Below are 19,847 nucleotides of genomic sequence, written 5' to 3'. Positions count from 1 at the left end.
GTCTGAGCCTGTTTGATGGTAGTAGGTGATTCCATTTTCATAATGGCTTCGACCTTTTCAGGGTTCACTCTGAAGCCATCTTTGGTGACGATGACTCCTAAGAACTTCCCTTCTTCCATCCCAAAGGAACACTTGCTCGGGTTGAGCTTCATGTTTATCCGTCTGAGCGTGTCGAAAGTTTCTTCGATGTCTTTCAACATCGCTTCTGGCTCAAGGCTTTTGATGACCAAGTCATCCATGTAAACTTCCAAGTTCCTCCCGATTTGGGCATGGAACTCTTTGTCCATCAGGAGTTGGTATGTGGACCCGGCATTCTTAAGTCCGAATGGCATCATTTGATAACAAAATGTGCCATCGGGCGTCCGAAATGCGGTTTTGTCTTGATCGTCAACGGCCATGTGGATTTGATGTATCCCTTATACGCATCAAGGAAGCATTTAAGGCGAAACGGTGCTAACGAATCTACCTTAAGGTCAATTTCGGGTAACGGGTAACAATCCTTGGGGCATGCTTTGTTTAGGTCTTTGAAGTCTATGCACATGCGCCATTGTTTGTTGGATTTCGGTACCATGACGGGATTTGCAACCCATGTTTGATATTTACTAACGCGTACGATGCCTGCGTCAAGGAGTTCCTTGACTTGGGTTCTACACGCGTTAGCCTGTTCCGCACCCATTACGCGACACTTTTGTATGACTGGCGTAAAAGCCGGGTCACATTTGAGCTTATGCTCCGCCTTACTTCGGGGTACACCAGTCGTGTCAGCTGGTGTCCACGCGAAGATGTCAGCATTTTTTTGCAATAAGCGTTTGAGTAAGGTGCGTGTGGGATTAGTGATTGTTGGGCCAATGGTGACGGCCTGGTCAGGGTATTTGCCATTGAAGGCCCATTCTTCTGGCTCGGTAATGGTCGGTTTAGCCATCTTTGGTTTGGGTTTAGATGAGACAGATGCGATGCATACCTGGGGAATACCCGTGATCATCGCGACACCCTCAGCTGTTGGCCATCCCATCATGCCATGGACCGAAGACACCACGGCATTAAATCTTGCCATCCCATCTCTCCCGAAGAGAATGTCGTATGTGTGGTGTGGCTTCCTCATTACGACGAAGTCCACGTCTTCTGTGCGGGAGTGTTTCCCGTCCGTGAGAGTGACGGAGAAAGATAGGATACCCAAAGGGGTGTTTGTGCTGCCGTCAAACCCTTCCATCGAGGCGTAAACCGTTTCTAGGCGTTCTTTGTCTTCGTCGTCTAGCTTGTTGAAGAACTGCCTATACATGACCGTTGACGAAGCGCCGTTATTAGCAAGAGTGCGGGAGGTGATGTAGTGCCCCAGCTGGCTTTTAATGACTATGGGGCCTTCTTTGTTGGGCCCCCCTGGCACACGCGGGAAGCGCACTTCAGCTTCCTTCCACGCACTCGGCTCTGTTGTTCGTCGTTTTCTTCCTTTGACGCTGCCATGAACCATGTGAATGCTGATGTCGACGGGCTTTCGTCCGTTGCCCTTGTACCGATTGTCATTCCTCCCTCCATTCTTGATTGACGCCACGAGGTGTGTGAGTTTCCCATCTTTGACGAATGTTTCGACGATATCCTTCAAAGATGTGCATTCCTCCGTGGTGTGGCCTTTTGTCCCGTGGAAGTCACAGGATTTGCTCTGATCAGCGTTATGACGTTGTCGGATTATTGGAGCCTTTGGCCATGGGAGTTTCTCGGTGGCAAATATCTCGGTGACGCTTTTGGTGAGTGGCGTCCATCTGGGATTCCTGTTTGATGAGTGCGTGTTGTCCCTTCCGCCTAAGAGAGGGCGAGAGCTGGATGAGGTGTCAAAGTTTATCCTTGACTGCCAAATACCAAGCTTCCTCTTCTTATTTTGTCGGGCGGTACGGACGTTATTTTCTCTTGTCCTCTGCGTGTAGAGGTTTGTGCTCTGGGGAAGATTTCTACCCAGTTGCTTCTCCGTCTCGGCAAAGCGTTTAGCTGCAGTCATGATGGCATCCCACGTGGATGGCATGCCATCTTTACCCGTCAACGTGCGGATAAGCTCTGGGTACTCAGCGCCCTGGATGAAAGCGGCGCGAACAAGATCTTCACTGATGGTGCCCAGACTTAGCTTCTTTGAGTTGAAGCGAGTGATGAAGTCTAGCAAAGATTCGTCTTCCTCTCTGACGCAGTTGAGGATCGTCCACTGCTCTTCAGTATATTTTCTTTGTTGACTGAAGTGCTGGCTGAACTTGTGCTGGAAGTCTGCCCAATCATAGATGTGGTGGACCGGTAGACGATCAAACCACGCTCCGGCTGCTCCGATGAGCGTCATCTGGAACATGTAGCACCATGTGGGTTCCGTCCAATTGCTGACGGTTGCCCCCGCTATAATTCTGTTCAAGTGATCGTCCGGGTCAGATACGCCGTCGTAAGTGCCTATGTTAGACATCTGTTTGGCACTCTTTGGAGCGATTGCTTCCGCAATGTCTCTTGCAAACTTGGACGTTCCCGCATTTGCAACAGTTGGTCTGAAAGTTTTGGAGAAGTCACGTGGGTTTCCCCCCGTGCTCTTTGGCTTGAAAGTTTCTCCAAAACTTCTTTTCGAGCGGAAGTCTGCTTCTTTACGCTTCCCTTTCGCCTTATGACGAGGGTTTGCGTCACTGTCAGATTCTTCCCAATCGTCATCCGAATACTCGCAATCATTGCTCATGTTGAGCTGTTGTCGAGTGCTTCCGAATTCGTCGTTGGTCTGTTGGAGTGAACGTAAACGTTCATCCAACTCAGCTTGGAATTCTTTCTGACGTGCTTCCGCCCAAGCTTTAACTTGATCTAGTGTTTGGCGGGGAAACCTCGTTTGTTGCTTCTCCACCTGGGTATCAATAAATCCCAGGGGAGGATTGTTTACTGTACTTGCCCCGGCTTGGGTAGCTGGGGTAGTGTTCGTAAAAACCGTGTATTCACCGGTGTTCCCCCCAGTAGCTGGGTTCGTGGTTACCGGAGTTTCTTGGTCACTCGGTGGCCTTGGCATCGGAGTAACCTTAACCATCTTTCCAGAAGTTTGAAAAAACTGAGAAAAAGAATTAGTTCTAGCTTAATGCACGGATGGCGCCAATGAAGAAACACTAAATGTCCCAGGCAGATTACGGATAATCTTAGGGTTAAGTAGATGTTTCCCACGAGGGTTAGGTCCGGCAAAGATGGTTGTTCTTCTCGACCTGCAAAACAGACACCGTGAGCTCGTCACTGAGAAGGGGGGGTTCCTCCTTGTGACCACCCTCCGGCGTGAGATGACTAGATTGCTCTGAATATAAGTGTATATTGAGAGAAATAGCTAGAGAAGATAAGATAATATGAGATGATGATACCGTTCCAAGGTGTTGGAGTATTTATAGCCGAAGGTAGGTTTCCATGCAGGTACGGCCAGCTGTATAATATTTCTTTTCCACCAACTACGGGCTATGTTCGTGCCACGATGGGAGTTAGTGGGTAGGCAGCGGCTGATGGCGACGTTTTGTACTGGAGCGTGCTCCTCCTCGTACTATTGTCGGTGAGCTTTCACCCTGTGATTGGTTCATGGGTCGCTTTTACCAGATCTTGTCTTTTTGTCTATACCTTGGTAGGTATAGTACAAAAGATCTTCTGGAAGCGTACGGACTGGCTCTTTTGGGCGGGAATATTCCCGCCCTGCTCATTCCTTCTTCAGGTGACATTGCTGAAGTATAAGAGTTAGTGTCTTATGCGTGTAGCTTTACTGTTAGTGCGGGTAGCCTTCCTTCTTGGTTTGTACCCACAGCTGCGGGAACAGGCAAGGTACTGTACCAAGGGAGGCTTTCCTGCGGGAACAACTGGCTTACTGCGTGTAAGGTCTTCATCTCTGAGCCTGGTGGATCCTGCGGAACCAGTTGATCTTTGCGCAGACGTACCTCTTTAAGGTGTCTTGCGGGTCCAACTGGGCTTTGCGGGGACCTACCTCTTCATGGCGCCATCCGTGGGACCGAAATTAATCTGAAAATTATATGAAAATATCCAACATTTTTAGCTACTATTTATTGCTTAATAATAATTAGATTTTACAATTTGGATATTCGAAATTATCAAAAATATCTATCAGAGTTTTCAGACAATTCAGGTTTGGTTATAGATTCAAAATTATTTTCACACATTATAAGACAAATTTACCCACGTTTGACCGGGAACTCCATGCTGTGAAGGTAAATGAGTTTTACTTTAAATTTTCTTGAGTAGATGGCTTTAAAGTTTAATTGATTGGATGATTCTTTGGCAGATTTGATTAATGTGTGTTTATAGTTAGTTGAAACTTGTTTGTAGACCTGGCTTATTATTGTATTTAGGATATGTAACATCCTAAAATTTATAATGTTGAATAAAGAAAGTTATGTTAGTGATTTCGCGTTTTAATTGTTAATATCGAGTAGGAGCGGGTCATGGACTTGGATTATTTGAGATAGGATAAATGAGAATGGGATTTCAGGGATATAAATACCCCCAAAATCCCAAAATATCTCATTTCTCACCAAACTCCACACACACTCCACACACTCCTCAAAAAAACACACATACTAACCGATCAAGATTCGAAGCCGAGACCCGAGATTTTGTTGATAGATCTGAGTTGGTAAGGTAAGAACAAATCCACCAAAGCTTATAGTACTGAAAATGGTTAGGATTTGATGGGTTAACTGGACCCGAAACCCAAACTGCCCAAATCGGACCCCTAAAACGTCGATTTTAGGCCGATTTGATGGTTGGGATTTGTAGGCGCCGATCATACGATTCCGTGGGTACCAAAATCGAGTTATTTGGCTAAGAAACGAAGGATTTATGGGCAAACAGATCTGCAGCGCGATAACTTCGCCTGCAAGATTAAGTTCGCCTGATGAACTTCGCCTTCAAGCGTAACTTCGCCTTCAAGCGTAACTTCGCCTAAGGATAACTTCGCCTACGGCCAAGTTCGCCTAAGGTATAACTTCGCCTGAAGCCAAGTTCGCCTAAGGTTTAACTTCGCCTGAAGCCAAGTTCGCCTAAGGTATAACTTCGCCTGAAGCCAAGTTCGCCTAAGGTTTAACTTCGCCTGAAGCCAAGTTCGCCTAAGGTTTAACTTCGCCTGAAGCCAAGTTCGCCTAAGGTTTAACTTCGCCTGAAGCCAAGTTCGCCTAAGGTTTAACTTCGCCTGAAGCCAAGTTCGCCTAAGGTATAACTTCGCCTGAAGCCAAGTTCGCCTAAGGTTTAACTTCGCCTGAAGCCAAGTTCGCCTAAGGTTTAACTTCGCCTGAAGCCAAGTTCGCCTAAGGTTTAACTTCGCCTGAAGCGAAGTTCGTTTATAAATTAAAAAAAATCCTAATGGAAAATGTGTTAAGGCAGTTATCGAAAATAAAATTTTTTCAAGCTGACCTGGCAGCTTAACCCCAGCCAGGGGCTCTGCCCCTTGGACCCCGCTAGGGGCTGCCGCCCCTAGAACCCCGCTGCCAGGGGCGCTGCCCCCGGACCCCCGTTCGTTGTGGGTCATATATAGATAGAAATACAAAACGAGTAGTAGTAGTTAATTGATATGTGTAAATATTATACAGTTAGCCGAGCCCAGTTAAAGAAAGGAATTACGATCAACGGCGAGCGTAACAGGATCCAGGTGAGTTTCTAGCCCCATTCCTTGTTATGTTTTCGGGGCTGTGTGCATACTTGATGTGTTGTTAATACATTTATCCTAAGTGATAAGTGTATGCCATATGTGATATATGTGATATGTATGAATGATTGCTTGATGGTACGTGAACGATCTTCGGATATTGCACGTACTGTCAGGTTGTAACGTTATAAATATGGTAAGTATGATATGTATGAACGATTGCTTGATGGTACGTGAACGATCTTCGGATATTGCACGTACTGTCAGGTTGTAACGTTATAAATATGGTAAGTATGATATGTATGAATGATTGCTTGATGGTACGTGAACGATCTTCGGATATTGCACGTACTGTCAGGTTGTAACGTTATAAATATGGTAAGTATGATATGTATGAATGATTGCTTGATGGTACGTGAACGATCTTCGGATATTGCACGTACTGTCAGGTTGTAACGTTATAAATATGGTAAGTATGATATGTATGAACGATTGCTTGATGGTACGTGAACGATCTTCGGATATTGCACGTACTGTCAGGTTGTAACGTTATAAATATGGCAAGTATGATATGTATGTTTATGTGTATGAACGTAATAAAGTTAATAAAAGAAGGAAATGACGGTTGTATGGTTGTATGGTTACGAAAAGGGTACCGAGCCCTAATAATACTCGAGGTATGATGTATGGTTGTATGGTAACGAAGAGGGAATCGAACCCTACTAATATTCGAAAACAAGGGACCAGACCCTAATAATATCTGTGATGTTAGGGACCAGACCCTAATAATATCTGTGATGTTAGGGACCAGACCCTTATAATATCTGTGATGTTAGGGACCAGACCCTTATAATATCTGTGATGTTAGGGACCAGACCCTTATAATATATGTGATGTTAGGGACCAGACCCTTATAATATCTGTGATGTTAGGGACCAGACCCTTATAATATCTGTGAGGTTATAGGGCGAAAGGCTCTTTAAAACGTATGATTATGAATGTAAAGAAAGTATGTAAGTAAGAAAGAAAGTATGTAAGTAAGAATGAAGGCATGAGTACTTATGTGTGTATGAAAGAAAGTTATGAGGTTAAGTACGTATGTATGTAATAAGGTATTGTATGGTATTGTATGATTAACTAGAACTCACTCAGCGTAGCTGACTTTTAGTATGCACGCAGGTGAGTAGGTTGAGACAGCTGGCTTGAGTGGAGGACACATGGCAGAAGACTAAAGCCTGGCATCTGAAGATCTGATATGTTTTATAAGTTATGTTTTGATTTTGAAAGACAAGAGGAATGTTTTAAGACATGATTATGAATCGATATGTAATGTTTTATGAAAGTTTTATATTCCGCGTAAAGTTTTTAATTAACTCTGATATTTAGAACTGTGTTTATGAGTAAATCCAACACGAAAGTAGGGTTACCGGTAACGGGGCCTTACAGGATATATGATTAAATGAATGCTATCATGTGACTTGACCTGAACTGGAAAGAAAAAAAAATATTATAGGGGTGTATAGCGATAAATTTCCGACACCATAAAAAAGTTTACGAAAAGGACGACTTGACCTGAACCGGAAAGAAAAAAAATATTATATAGGTGTATAGCGATAAATTTCCAACACCATAAAAAAGTTTACGAAAAGGACGGTTCAAGTGAGAGCTATGTGGAGGAATACTTAGAAGGAGGGTGGATCATGATTTAAGCAAATTTGAGATTTATGGTGTTGTTGCAACAATTATGTGTTTAGAGAATCGAGTTGATTATCAAGATACAATTCTTTTTTTATCACCAAAACGAACTTCCATTAACTTAAAAAAAAACCTAAACAATACAAACACAAAATCAAGATACAATTATAACCCACAATATGACATATTAAATTCATTATGATACAATATGACTCATTAAATTCATTGATATATTATAACACACAATATGGCATATTACAAGACACAATCATACCCCACAACATGAAATATTATAAGGGTGATAAAAGTCATAAAACAACCCAATTAATGTGGCCTATCCAAACCCAACATGACCCATAAAGACCCAATAGTGTCATTTCATCCTTTATAGTCTATAATTACTTATTATGATTGAATACAACCGAATATGATCTGTTACATACAATTCAATACAACCAAAAGTTGTAAATAGACATAATGTTTCGGGTCATTTGGCCGAGAAAACAGTTGCGTGAACCCAACCGTTTGGATCTCAAACTATCAAAGTACCAAACCAGTCGACAAGCTTTGATTTAAATGATTTAATACGGTTTCATTCATTTTTGAACACTCGTGGTGTGTTGTTAAGATTCAATATTGAGTTAAGATTGTAAGGAGTATGAAACTATGGAAATATCAAATACGCAAACATAGAAATAGTCATTTACAAACCACGAGTGAGTATATCGAATAGTTACAATTTGTACACACAAAGCTGAATGCATTTATCATCGTTTAAATTGTCATCAATTTAGTGTTGAGTAGAGCTTTCAGTGTCATTAAAACAAAGATATAGTCATGCTATTTATTGTGTCTAAACGTCCTTCAAGAACATAACAAAAACATAGACCTTTTGGTCTTATAGTATAAGACTATGTGTAGTGAAGGGGCTACAAAATTTGACGTTTTGCGTCATGTGACGCCCAGCCAATAAATGGTGAGTTTTGTTTTTGGGGTGTAATGGTGTTGTAGCCCATATATATATATATAGGATGAGTATCATTACAGAATTGTTAAATTATTTAAGAACTTAAAGGAATCTATGAAAACTAATGTTTTTTGTAAAATTTTTTGTATGTTAATGTTATTTAAGTGTAGCTTTATCATTTTTTATATCTATATTTACGATTACAATTTTGAAAATTAGTTTTTATACATGTCTATGTTTTGTTTTACATTTATGTAAATTTGTTAGTACATAAATTTTACACATATGTAAACTTGTGATTAATATATGTAATCAAAATTTTTTATATAAAATATGATAAAACTACTCTTCAATAATGTTAATATATAAAAAAAATTAAAAAAAATATTTGATTGTTTAGAGTTCCTAAGAGTTTTTAACTTTTCTAGAGTTTTTAAATAAAACCAACCACACATATATATAATAATAATATATACACACACAACACCAAGCGATAAATTCCTCTCGCCCCCCTGCAATTCGCCCACATATCGCCCAGGAGACGGTATTGTAGCCCCTCTTCGGTCAAACTTTACGCCCACTACACATAGCATAAGGTTCTAGCCAGAGTGACAACATAGATTATTGTTTTGTGTTGCCCTTCTAAGCAAATATCTAACATTTATTATATATGAGATGTAATTATTGTATAAATAAAAAAACATAACCTAATCTACATGTAGTGAAAGAGACAGTTATCCATGGGCGGATGCATATAGGTGTAGGTTGGGGGTTGCACCTATTCACACAAGCCTAACTAGTGTACATGTATTTTGTTTTTAAATAGATTTGGCCCCCAACTATTTTTCTAAGGCCCTCATCACATTATCTAAAAGCCATTTTGATTTCAGTATATTACGACATTTGTATATCCATCTAATTATATTAGATTTCTTTGAAGTCCATTTCTATGGGTTTTGTTTAGTGGAACAACAACATACATATGTTAGAAACATTTTCTAAATCATTCTAGTTGTTAATTCGCTAGTTGAACTTTTCAAGTTATATGTTGTTTTACCCGACCTGTTTTGACCTAACCTGTCTCGGCTTGATCCCATTTTTTGCCAACACTCAAGGTTTAGCTATTAGGCTTTAGTTATCTTGTTTGTCTGGGTTTTTATATTGAATAGCATGAGTTTTTAAGTTTAGCATACAAAGTTGCATAATAATATATTTCTGTGTATTATAAAGAATCATTTAACAAAATCAAGTAAATATCAAATGTATATAATTAAGAAAAAGTTATAACAAAATGAACCTATTCATAAAGTGTGGAAAAAATACATAATTATGTGACATTATAGTGATAAATAAGTTCATATAAATTAACTAATTAATCATGAGGAGGTAGATGACTTCCCCGGTTGTCACTTTCTTTTCATTATAATAAAACATGTTGTAAGGCCCCGAACCCGGTGACCCTACTTTAGCGTCGGATTTACTCATAAACACAGTTCTTCAAATCAGAGTTTATTAAAACTTTTCGCGGAATATAAAACATAAATCATTTGTTACAAAACATTAAATCTTTTCTTTGATACCATAACACAAAACTTTATATTTAAAACATCTTTACTTCTTTCTTCAGATGCCAGCCGTTCAATCCATGTCGTGTGTCATCCTCATGCTAACTCTATAATCAGCTCACCTGCGTGCATACTAAAAGTCAGCTACGCTGAGTGGGTTCTAGTTAATCGAACGCCATACAATACATACACATACATACATATCCGTAGATACATATCCATACTTCACTAGTTACCCTTCTGTTCTACATACATACTTGCTACCATACATACATACATATCTACAATCACTAACCTCAGTCTACCGAGAGTACGTTCATAGTTCACCGTCTATACCTGTACTCAAGGTCGTGAACACGTACAAGGTTCGCAGTCCTTACCTATGTTCACCATTTATGGTACGTATAAGGATCGCGGTCCTTCCCTATACCATAGTACATCCATAACACGTACAAGGTTCGCAGTCCTTCCCTATGTTGCAACCTAATTCATAGCACGTACGAGGTTCGCAGTCCTCCCCTATGCTACAAAATCAGCACGTATAAGGTTCACAGTCCTTTCCTATGCTGAAATACATCCACAACACGTACAAGGTTCGCAGTCCTTCCCTATGTTGCAACCTAATTCATAGCACGTACGAGGTTCGCAGTCCTCCCCTATGCTACAAAATCAGCACGTATAAGGTTCACAGTCCTTTCCTATGCTGACGCCTATCTACATTACGTATAAGGTTCGCAGTCCTTATCTACGTTTACATATATCATCTACTTCACGTATAAGGCTCGCAGTCCTTAACTACGCCATCACCAGCCGAGTCTATGTCCGATAGAAGCTAGAGGGATTTGCCATCCTAACTTACTATGTCGAACGTATAACTCACATGCCACTCGTGTACCTAAATACACATACTTACATTATAACATAAGAACACTCTAGGCATTCTTTACCTCATTCATTTAACAACCATACCTCTTGACGTTACGTGCAATATCCGAAGATCGTTCACGCCCCGACAAGTATTCATTTGAAATATTCATACATCTTCGATATATAATATTCGTACCTTTATTTTTAACCTGACAGTACACGCAATATCCGAAGATCGTTCGCGTACCGACAAACAATCATTCATATCTATCACACATATCACATATTACATACACTTATCACTTAGGATAAATGTATTAACAACACATCGAGTATGCATACAGCCCCAAAAACATAACAAGGAATAGGGCTAGAAACTCACCTGAACACGGTTACGTTCACCGTTAATCGTAATCCCTTTCTTCAGCTGTGCACGGCTGACTGTATAACAAGTACACGTATCAAACAACTATCACTACTCATATCATCTTTCCAGTCTTAACTACTACCCACAACGAACGGGGGTCCGGGGGCAGCGGGGTCTAGGGGCGGCAGCCCCTAGCAGGGTCCAAGGGGCAGAGCCCCTGGCTGGGGTCGAGCTGCCAGGTCAGCTTGGAAAAATTTTATTTACATTAACTGTCTTAACACATTTTCCATTAGGTTTTTAATTTATTTTCTAAGCGAACTTAACTTTAGGCGAAGTTAAACCTTAAGCGAACTTAGCTTTAGGCGAAGTTAAACCTTAGGCGAACTTAGCTTTAGGCGAAGTTAAAACATAGGCGAACTTAGTTTTAGGCGAAGTTAAACCATAGGCGAACTTAGCTTTAGGCGAAGTTAAACCTTAGGCGAACTTAGCTTTAGGCGAAGTTCATCAGGCGAACTTAGCTTGCAGGCGAAGTTCATCAGGCGACCTTAGCTTGCAGGCGAAGTTCATCAGGCGACCTTAGCTTGCAGGCGAAGTTGTCGTCTGCAGGTTCTGTTCGCTCTTAAATCCTTCGTTCCTTAACCAAATAACTCGATTTAGGTACCCATGGAATCGTCTGACCAGCGCCTACAAACCCCAACTATCAAATCGACCTAACATCGATGTTTAGAGGGTGCGATTTAGGCATATAGGTTACGGGTCCTTTTTATCAATCGATTAACCCATCAAATTATAACCATTTTCAGTAAGTTTAGCTTTGTTGGATTCGTTTTTACCATACAAACTCAGATCTACCATTTCTCAAATCAAACCGAACCTATACGAACGATTTCTAACCATAAACGTACCTTGAACGAGTCGAACTTACGAACACGAGCTGGTCTTGTTGCTTTGGTTCGTCACGACGATCTAGCACCAACTAACGTTTACTCTCTCTCGGATCCTGCTCGTTTATGGTGTGCGTGTTTTGAATGTGTAGAGATTAGAATGGAAAGAGATGAGGTTTAGGGTTTTATGGTGGTTTAGGGGATATTTATATCCCTTAAAGCCCATGGACCTAAGGCCCATTCTCATTTAACCCATCTCAATTAATCTAACACTAGCCCGACTCATACCAACTCCTACTCTATTATTTATTTCCCGAACCCGAGTCAACTTTCCCTCTACTATTAAGTAATATAATTAATATCATTTTGGAAATTTCGGGATATTACACATGTACTTTTTTGTTAAACAAATACCTAATACCTTTGAATAATATCATTTATTTCATATTTTAAGTTTCTATAAATTGTTAACTAAGATCACATTGTATTTCATTAATATATCTTAGTTAAAACGCAAATTGGAAATAAATACTTTCAATTTTGTGTATTGGTCGACAATAATCACACATTTAAAAATTCATGCCAACGATCCAATCTTTCGACTATTTACCTCTTACCGGACCTTCATTAAAAAACATTTAACGTTGTTAAGTGTTTTTCCGAATTTCAAACCGATGTTTTAGAGCTCTTGATCAGAAGAAAGATATGAGCTGACTGATGCAAAACTTATCTCAAAACGGTGATTTAAAAGGTCTATAGGTCACAACGAGTAACGAAATATGTAATAAATTTTTTTAAACAACATTAACATGATAACAATAAACATAGCCAAAAATAGTAATAAATCAAATAAGGTTTACGCCTGGAAAATTTGAAATTCAATTGGCCGTAATAGCATATGATTTTGTTTTTGTTTTGTTTATTAATTTCTTGTTATTTTAAATTTAGTTTTAACCCAATAGCTTAAATGGATTATGAAACTAAAATATATTGGACTTAATATATAACAAGATAAAAAATACTAATACCTATTTTATATAAATTACTTTTTATGATATATATAAAAAAATTTGATCCCTGAAAATTACATGTATTGTCCGGTTGTCCGACCTAGGGCTGGCTTTGCTAGATGGGTACATAACATGTGTCTTGACCCAATAGAAAAAGAGTCTAGTACGTAAACATAAAAATAATTATAGAAGTTTTTTTTCTTGTAATGATTATTATTGTGATAATTGTACTATCAACGTGACAATGCGAATAATGCAGTGGTGGAGTAATAAAGAAGAGATTTAACGTCTCATAAAATCCAGGTTAGATTCTTGTTTCTTTCATTTAGTTTTAACGTCACCAGATGATAATAACACACTAGGCAAATAGATATCGTTCACTGGTTGAATCTTTAAACCGAACAAGTTTTACTCACCGCACCGTCTTACATTCGGGCGAGTGATCAATGTCATTATAAACGTTCGTTCTAGTAACATCACGAGATAGTGAACAAATGGAGGAGGAAAAACAGACGTTAATATCGCCGTCGTCACCGTTAGGCGGTTACCGTGGCCGACGACTGAGTCGTAAGTACTCGGTTAACTCACTCCGTACCGAGTTCATGACTCGGTTACCTGATAAAGTCCGTTCTACTGTTGATGTCGAGTCTTCTCATTTCACTCCGTCATCTTCTTCGTTAACTCAAGGTATATAATATAATATATTGAACATAATTATATTATTAATTACTCACTTAATCACTGTCTATCGTTGATTTTGACTTTTGTTAACTCAAATAACGTAATTATATCTTTAATTTCACCGTTAATCACTTTTGTTGACTATAATAACGTAATTATATATACTGATTAGTGATTACAGAAAATATGAGGTTAAACGACGTCGTTCGTTCTCGATTTTGACTTTTGTTGACTAAAATAGCGTAATTATATCTACTCATTATTGAACATAATTATGTTATTAATTACTCACTTAATCACTGTTTATTGCTGTTTTAATGTTAAAATGTACTGATTATTGAGAAATTGAGGTTAATTATCATTGATTTTGACTTTTGTTGACTAAATTAACGTAATTATATATTAAATTCCACCGTTAATCACTGTTTATTGCTGTTTTAATGTTAAAAATGTACTGATTACTGAGAAATTGAGATTAATTATGGTTGATTTTGACTTTTGTTGACTCAAATAACGTAATTATATCTTTAATTTCACCGTTAATCACTGGTTATTGATGTTTGAATGTTAAAATGTACTGATTATTGAGATATTGAGATTAATTATGGTTGATTTTGACTTTTGTTGACTCAAATAACGTAATTATATCTTTAATTTCACCATTAATCACTGTTTATTGATGTTTGAATGTTATAATGTACTGATTATAGAGAATTTGAGATTAATTATGGTTGATTTTGACTTTTGTTGACTAAAATAAAGTAATTATATCTACTGATCTACTGATTACTGAGAATTTGAGGTTAAACAACGTCGTTCTTTGTCGATTCTGACTTATGTTGACTCTAATTGTAGTTGAATTCATTATCTTCGTTAACTCAAGGTATATATGATTATATTGAAAGTAATTATGCTGTTAATTACTTACTTAATCACTGTTTATCGTTGAATTTGACTTTTGTTGACTCAAATAATGCAATTTAGCTCCATTTTGATTCTCGATTTTGACTCTTGTTGACTCAAATTGTATTGAACGTAATTATGCTCTCATTTTCTCTATTAATCACTTTTTATTGTTGTTTGAATGTCAAATTCTGCTGATTACTGAAAAATTAAGATTAATCTGGTTGATTTTGACTTTTGTTGACTCAATTTGTAGTTGACATCGTATTCGTTAACTCAAGGTATATATTGAATGTAATTATGTTATTAATTACTCACTTAATCACTGTCTGAATGTTAAAAACATACTAATTATCGTTGATTTGGACTTTTGTTGACTCATCTTGTAGTGAATTATAGTATTTATCGTTGTTTGAATGTTATAACCTACTGATCAGTGAGAATTTGAGATAAATCTGGTTGATTTTGACTTTTATTGACTCAAATTGTAGTGAATAATTGTTATCATTGTTTGAATGTTAAAACCTACTGATCAGTGAGGTATTGAGATTAATTGTCGTCGATTTTGACTTTTGTTGACTCAAATTGTAGTGAATTACTGTTGAACATAAGTGCATTCTCAATTTCTTCTATTTTGTTTGTTGAAGGTGAGAAAGAGTATTACGAGAAGCAATTTGCGACGTTGAAGTCGTTCGATGAAGTTGATGCGATCGTATCGTCTGATGGAATCGATGAGGAAAATTTGGAGGAACAAATACAGCAGGAACGAGCTATGAAGATCTCTAATTATGCTAACATTCTGTTACTGGCATTTAAGGTGAGTTCTTATTGCTTGTTTGAATGATAACTGAAATTGTAGTGAATCATTGTTCTTAAAATCTGTTTCTTATACTTTTTTATTGCTTTTATCTGTTTCTCATTATTTTTAATTGCTTGTTTGAATGTTGAAATTGACTGATCAGTGAGATTATACGTCGTCGTTTTTTATCGATTTTGACTTTTGTTGACTTAAATTGTAGTGAATCATTCTCGTTGTTCTCTAAGGATTTATTTGAATTCTGAAGTTGATAATCAGTTTGTTTGCCTCAGATTTGGAAGATTTATATTCAGTTGAATCATGGATGATGTAAACGAGCCGAGCCGAGCCCAAGCTCGGCTCGTTTTGACTTGTGAGAGCTCGAGTTAGCTCAGTTTGACTTGTGACATGAGTCCTTTTTTCAAGTTCGAGCTCAGCTTGTTTTGACTTGTCTCTAGAGCTTGAGCTCGGCCTGTGAGTCTTTTTTTCAAGCTTGAGCTTGGCTCGTTTATTATTTTTAAGTTTATATACATTTAATTATTGTTAAATACATTGAGAAAAAACTTAAACCAGCCTAAGCTCGCTTGAGCTCATGTGCATTACTTTAAACGACTCAAAGCTCAGATCGAGCTTGGTTGTGCAATGTGAAATTGATACATAGAAGTCCAAAAGAGTTAAAACTTAAAAGTGATCAAGCCTCATTAAGGCTTGACGAGCCAAAACGGTCATCCCATACAAGGCTCAAGCTCGGGCTCAATAAGGCTCGGTTCTTTTCGAGATTTTTATATTTCCGATCTTGAGTAGCTCGCGAGCGTCTCGGTTCGTTTACACCCCTAGGATTTACAGTGTTCAATAATCTATGATCTATTATTAACCGTTTATGTTAATGTGTATTGCATTATAAAGATCTATGCTACAATTGAGACTGGATCCATTGCCATTGCTGCATCCACACTCGATTCATTGCTTGATCTAATGGCTGGTGGCATCCTGTGGTTCACTCATCTTTCTATGCAAAACATCAACATATACAAGTATCCAATCGGTAAACTGAGGGTGCAGCCTGTCGGAATCATCGTGTTTGCTGCAATTATGGCTACACTTGGTAAGTCATGTTGATTTTTAAATTTGCATAAAATAGTTTAGATTTGTGTGATAATGAAAGTTAATGTTTGAGTTGTTTTAGGCTTTCAGGTATTGGTTCAGGCTGTAGAACAGTTGATAGAAAATAATCCTTTAGAGAAGATGTCATATTTTCAGCTGGTATGGTTATTCATAATCATGTTGACTGCAACAGTGGTCAAACTTGGGTTATGGTTGTACTGTAGAAGTTCAGGAAATGAGATTGTACGCGCGTATGCCAAGGTACGTTTACAATTAGGTCAAATCTAGTCATGTAAACGAACCGAACGAACATAAAGAACTTGTTCGTGCTCGTTTGTTTAACATTAACCAAACAAGCGAACAAATGCGGGCACTAAAACAGATGTATTTGTTTGTACGTGTTCGTTCCTTTAACTTTAACCGGACAAGTGAAGGAAAGCAAACAATTAAACAAACTGATTTTCTTGTTTGCGTTCGTTCTTTGAGAACATGAATGTGTTCGTGTTTTTCTGTATTACTTTAACCGAACGAACATGAATACTTAAACGAATTGATTTTCTTGTGTATTCATGTTTGTTCGTTCAACTTTGACTGAATAAACAAAGGAGCACTTAAGAACAGATTTTCTTGTTTATGTTCGATTATGTTTGTTCGTTAACATTCTAAACGAACTGTTCATGAACATAAACGAACACAAGTTAAAACTAAACGTGAATATCCAAGTTTAAAGTCTAAAAGGATTTTAAAATTTGAAAATCAAATTGATTTCAAAGTATTACTAGTAATAAGTAAGGCTGAATGAATATGCAAACGAACATAAACGAATGAACAAATATAAACAAACGTATATGACCGAACTCAAACAAACATAGATGAACAAATATGACATGTGTTCACATCCAATCGTTTAATTAAATGAACAAAAATGTTTTTGTGCTCGTTCATTTAATTGATGAACGCACATAAACGAACTTCCCGCCAAGCAGTTCACACTGAATGTTCAGTTCATTTACAGGATCATTACTTTGATGTCGTAACAAATGTGGTTGGATTAGTCGCTGCCGTTCTCGGTGATAGATTCTATTGGTGGATCGACCCTGCTGGCGCCATTATTCTTGCGGTTTACACAATCGTAAACTGGTCGGGAACCGTTTGGGAAAATGCAGGCATGCTTTACTTCTCTTTTCATAATTATTTCACTTGCAACTATTAATATTAACAAAACATGATTACACAGTTTCATTAGTTGGACAATCAGCACCACCTGAAGTCCTACAAAAATTAACTTATCTCGTTACAAGACATCCTAAAGTTAAGCGAGTCGACACAGTTCGCGCATACACGTTTGGAGTTTTGTACTTTGTGGAGGTTAGTGGCTAGTGAAAGTGTGAAGTGAATATTAGGGAAAATGACCAATAATCCAAAACGTCCATTTTGTCAATGATAATTCTTAATACGTCCATTCAAATCCCACCGGTTTCATTATGTCCAGCCCAAAACCAATCGGGCCGCCTAGTTGTTCTACCCCAATGATCGAGCACCACATGTCAAGAATGTTTCCCATCTGCCGCCTTTTTTTCTGACCGTTGGACAAATATGTTCCCGGCACCGCATGGTTATTTTGAAACCAGGCGCCGGGTGGATTTTTCTAGCTGTCGGGTGGATTTTATAGGCGTCAGGTGGTTTTTTTCCAGGCAGCTACTAGATTAATCTAGGCGCCGCCTGGTTTTTCAAATTCAAATCCTTTATAATCTTTTTCCATAAAATTGTTTATAATATCATATTTTAATTTTATTTTTTTCATAAAATCTGATATTATAAAAAAATGTCCTTACTATTAAAAGATCTTGCAATGTAAGTTATGAAAATTGTTCGGTTATTTTTTTTATATGCGTAAGTTTTCATATAGGATCAGATTTTTTATAATATGAAAAAAAATTCTGAAAGGATTTGAAAAAGCAACCCGACGCCTAGAAAAAACCACCCGATGCCTAGAAAAATCCACCTGGCGCCAGGAACATTTTTGTCGGGCGGTCAAAAAAGGAGGTGGCCGACGGGAAACATTCTTGACATGTGGCGCTTGTTCATTAGGGTAGAATAAATGGACATTTTAGCCATTTTTCCCATTTTTTAATCTTAATGTTTATTTATTTAGGTTGATATTGAACTTCCGGAAGATTTATCGTTAAAAGAAGCTCACGCGATTGGAGAAACGTTACAAATAAAGATTGAGAAGCTCCCAGAAGTCGAGCGAGCGTTTGTTCATCTCGATTTTGAATGTGACCATAAACCAGAGCACTCTGTTCTAACCAGGCTTCCGAATAGTGACCCATGAGGTGAGTATCTTGTGGTTAATGGTTAGGCTCATGAGCCATATATATTTATTTGTTTTTGTGTAATTATTTGTTGATTTATTATTTGTACCCTATATATGCTGGACTCATTTTTATCAGAAAGAGCCAATAAGTCTCACTATTTATATTTTTTGATATCAATTGTTCTCTCAAGTGATTTTCTAAACTATATTATTAAATACACACATTTAGCAAACATATCGGTGAAACTGGTGTTGCAAAAATCCGACTAGGCGCCGATTAATTCCTGATTAATCACTAGTCCCCACTTCACTGATTAATTTTGGGCTATTCGGCCAATTAATCGGTTAATGGTCAAATCCGGCCAAAATCAGCTGTTTTCCACGAGATTCCAGTAAAAATCAGCGGTTTCCAGCGGGATTCCAACCAATTTCCGGCTAAAATGTGTTGTGTGTATGTATAAAACAGAAAATTGCATATGAATATGTGTGCGTGTATATGAAACCGAAAATTATACATTTAAGTCCGATCCGATAAATCCTTATCTCGCATGTTATGCATCTTCTCTTCCATCTAGGCGTTCATGAGCTTATAATGACACCAATAAGTTGATGAACTGTTTGATGAATAGTTCTTTAACCTTATAAGTTGTTTACATGTAATGACTAATGATACCATCAACTCGCCTTTATGTTTTAATGTATCAAATACACAAGTAGCGTTTTTAAAGAAAACCGCGAGTAGCATTTTTTATGTGATACGTCTATGATCACTCTATATAGTTAACTATGACTTACCCAACAATACATGTTTTCGGGTAAGTTATACCGAGATTTGTTACACTATTATGACACAATTATAAACTTACATCACACACACACACAAAATATATGATTTTTTCTAATTCTAAAAGTTTGATACAATTCTTTGTAAAAAGTTTACTACATTCAACATATATACTTCCCATATATTATCCCTTAAGGTAGTAATAAAATTCATAAATGATTATTAGTTTTGTTATACTAATATCCATTCCAATTCCAAAAATAATAAAAAAAAAGTTA

The 19,847-nt window shown here is 37.8% G+C and overlaps 1 protein-coding gene across 1 annotated transcript; it reads left to right on the top strand.

The window, feature by feature from the left end:
• Positions 1-13,457: 13,457 nt before the first annotated feature.
• On the top strand, positions 13,458-19,057 carry LOC143572060 (metal tolerance protein 4-like). The gene is made up of 7 exons (XM_077057321.1): positions 13,458-13,671; positions 15,216-15,385; positions 16,271-16,469; positions 16,551-16,729; positions 17,484-17,634; positions 17,706-17,836; positions 18,624-19,057. The coding sequence occupies exons 1-7, from the start codon at positions 13,479-13,481 to the stop codon at positions 18,801-18,803; spliced, it is 1,203 nt and encodes a 400-aa protein (XP_076913436.1). The 5' UTR covers positions 13,458-13,478; the 3' UTR covers positions 18,804-19,057.
• The last annotated feature ends 790 nt before the right edge of the window (positions 19,058-19,847 follow it).

The sequence above is a fragment of the Bidens hawaiensis genome, unplaced genomic scaffold (genome assembly GCF_021521415.1).
Source record: "Bidens hawaiensis isolate Kalapana, Puna unplaced genomic scaffold, B.hawaiensis_p1.1 tig00025707_1, whole genome shotgun sequence".
In the NCBI taxonomy this organism is placed as follows: Eukaryota; Viridiplantae; Streptophyta; class Magnoliopsida; order Asterales; family Asteraceae; genus Bidens; species Bidens hawaiensis.
The sequence above is the reverse complement of the archived record's forward strand: the minus strand, read 5'-3'. Positions and strand labels throughout refer to the sequence as shown.